Source organism: Eimeria acervulina, genomic scaffold (genome assembly GCF_000499425.1).
Source record: "Eimeria acervulina Houghton genomic scaffold, Eah_scaff2667, whole genome shotgun sequence".
In the NCBI taxonomy this organism is placed as follows: domain Eukaryota; phylum Apicomplexa; class Conoidasida; order Eucoccidiorida; family Eimeriidae; genus Eimeria; species Eimeria acervulina.
In genome coordinates, this window is record NW_013548120.1 from 1 (window position 1) to 3,293 (window position 3,293).

At 51.5% G+C, this 3,293-nt stretch overlaps 1 protein-coding gene across 1 annotated transcript; it reads right to left on the reverse strand.

The window, feature by feature from the left end:
- Nucleotides 1-109: 109 nt before the first annotated feature.
- Nucleotides 110-1,100, reverse strand: EAH_00067220 (hypothetical protein; the record flags this gene model as incomplete). The annotated part of the gene is made up of 4 exons (XM_013392567.1): nt 110-224; nt 470-590; nt 717-808; nt 960-1,100. Coding segments are annotated over 4 exons (469 nt in total), but the record flags the coding sequence as incomplete, so codon positions are not given.
- Nucleotides 1,101-3,293: the final 2,193 nt, after the last annotated feature.

Below are 3,293 nucleotides of genomic sequence, written 5' to 3' on the forward strand. Positions count from 1 at the left end.
GAGAATCAGATGCATATCAGAAAACACCGACTCTTTCATAAATGGCACTTACACGGCTTGCGCGGGGAGCAGAAAATGCCAAACCCATCCCACACACACACACACTCACTTGCCGGGAGCTCTGCCCAGTTCCCGGCAAAACGAGTACCATCATACAGACCCTGATTGACATTCCACACTTCACCGCGCCTATCGAAGCTCAACGAGGCCTTCATGTGTCTCGTCTGACTCATATTCCCAAGTCGCAGATGAGGGTGTGGATGCTATACTTTGCCCGGAAAATATTTGGATGCACAGCGTCATCACTGCCACCACTCATGCGCCGCCTTTTCTTCACAACTGCAACCCTGCAAATTTACATATTTATCTGCCGCCCACCACCTCGCACTACAGCAAGTACTTGCGAAAATGGCGCCCTCATCAAGCAGCCTCGCGCATGCCCGGCGTGCCGTCCGCATTGCCATCCCACTACCTTTGCAAAAAACTCAAGGCGCTTCCAACACAACAGGCGCGCATCGTGATCAGCGCAACAACGCAAAGAAAATTCAATGCGTGCTCCTCGCGTTCCCTTGCAAGCAGTTCCAACCCTTCTGCACAAACTCAGCACATATGCATATCGAAACACGCAGCTGGACGCCACTACGGGGACGCTGAACGCACGGAAGCGGCAAGCTAATATTAGCACAATGCTGTAGGTACCTCAAGGTTCTTCTCACAACAACTGCTCTCCTGAAGACCGCACAGAGCCAATGGTCTTCACGAAGTACAGAAAACAGCGTGCAGGTGCGAAATCCTTGGCAGCTTGCGTCTGAAAAACCATTCTCTGTGAAAGTACCAGAAATGTTCCTTCTCACGCAGCCGAGACTGCTCGAATAACGACGACACACTCATGAGTGAGTTTCGCATTGAAACCTAGAGGCTTAATTGACCTCACCAACAAAAACACTCGCCTGGAATACCGGTGCGATTGTCCTGAAGTGCAACATCGCCTGCGGCTCCAACGCTGCTTGCCCTGTCTTCGCGAAGACGAATACCCAGATATAGGACTCGATTGATAACCCATCCGTCAGCTTGCTCACTCCAGATGAGAATGCCACCATGAGGCGCTCCCCATTCGTACTGCCAAGCTACGAACGAGCGCAATGCGTCGTGGAATAGCCATGCGATGAGATATCAAAACCTACGGCACCCAGACCACTCCTCGAATCCAACGCCTAGCCGACGCCTTTATTCTGCAGGCCCGCACTAATACTACTCAACAATGTGAAGGCCTCCAACATCCAAGCGCATAGCACCAATCTTAGCATGGCCACCATACAGCCAACATCTCTACGGCCGCCTTCCTTGGACCTCACTTCCTGCAAATTCAAGAGATATCATAAGCATTGGACCTTGGAGAGGAATGCGAAGCAAAGGCACCTTCTTCACGCAGGCCAACCACTTCTCAAATAGAACGCCCAACAGTGCCCATACTCTGAGGGTATATTTTCTCAATACTTGCCTCACGGCACACTCGCCTACAGCCAACTGCTTATCAACAGATTCAGGACCTGCCACTACCAGAAGCACGCATATACATACCCTCGTAGTCATTTCTACAGGCTTGTTGGCATCTACGTACCAGCTCCTGCATTGAAACCCAAGAACGTCGCGGAATATATGTTCAAAAAATATGTGAAGTTATGGCACATACCCAGACCCGCCCGCGTACAGCACTGCACAACAACAGTACAACACAGCCCTTACTCTGCAGGTCGTTTTTGCGGCAGTTACCAAGGAAACCCCTCACGCCCAAGGGCGGAGGCTAAGCTCAGCTATGCTAAACACATTTTCAAGCGCAGATGAACGTGTATACAGCTGCCCCGCGCGAGGTTCTCCTGCTCCTGAAACATAATAATATGGAAAGCGTTACTTGTTTGCGAGGCATATGAATAATAAGAGCGCTACCCTCACGCTGTCTGACCAACACCCAAGTCCAAAGGCAGGCCAATGAACATACCCTGCAGGTGTAAGCTTACAGTACTTCTTTGCAGCACACCTGCTTATATCCAAGTTGACATTCACACACAAGAGCAGCCAACGCTCACACGCACCAACGCTCTCACGCACCAGGTCCTGGATTTTACCACACAAAGACACCGTGAAATAGACACGAGAAGAGGCTGTAGAATCCCGGTGATTCTCGACCACCACCAAATTCCAACACCTACGCAGTGCCTCTACTTTCTATAGTCGACCTAGCAAAAGCTACTGAAGGCAGAGTTGCTTGCAGAAACCGATGTTCAGCAAGGTCCACTTGCTACACACACACATGCGTGTGTCGACCAACATTCACACAACCACGTTCATTGGACCGCACTCCCTGCATTATCGTAATGAGGCTGCGAGCGTTAGCTGCTGGCTAGGCTCGCGCGGGTAAAGGCCTACACTCACTCAGCTCGATCACATATCAACTTTCGAGCCCAGCCAGTGTCCCCATACTCTGCTTGAATACCCTTCTGGTGCTTGCCCGAGGCACACTGAGTTACAGCTAACTGGGGAACAGCATGATAGGAAGCATCCGCCGTCATATACACGCACAGGCGTGCCCTGGCAACCACTGCTAATGGCATAGAGGCATTTACGCACCAGCTTCTAAATTCAAATAGTGAAACACATACGCGCCAGGGGATGCCTAGGCATGCAGTTTAGAAGACGGTGAAATGCCGACGCGTCCTAGGCGCTGCCCATGCCCAACACCTAGCCAACAAGCGTCCACATGAGTTAAGCATGGATACCATGTCAAACACACACTTGCACACGCCGGCCAGCATCTCAGCTGCTACCGTTCCTGGGTCGCACTAACTGCACAACCAAAATGATGCCGCTGGCGTGCTTCCTTTATAGGCATGTGTAGGAAGAGCTCCGCATGCACCGCAGCCCGAGCAGCACAGCTAAGGTACAGCCACCACCCAAACACCCATATGCCCTCGCGACAATGTATACAGCATTGTTGAACATAGCGCAATGCCTCCCTTAGTTCACCCATGCACAGAAAAGACAAAGAAAAGACATGCGAAGAGACCGTCAAATCATGGCGCATCCCGAACACTGCCCGCATTCAACACCAAAAACGACACCCTGAGTATGTCAGCCCACTCTAGCAACTCCCCAACGGCAAAGCGCCTGCCACCAAAGCACAGCACCAAAGCACAGAACACCAACCTTCCCATGACCGCCTTGCAGAACATTAACTAGGCATACACCACCCATCACCTCGACAGCCACACCGTTTGGATCTCACTTTCTGCAGA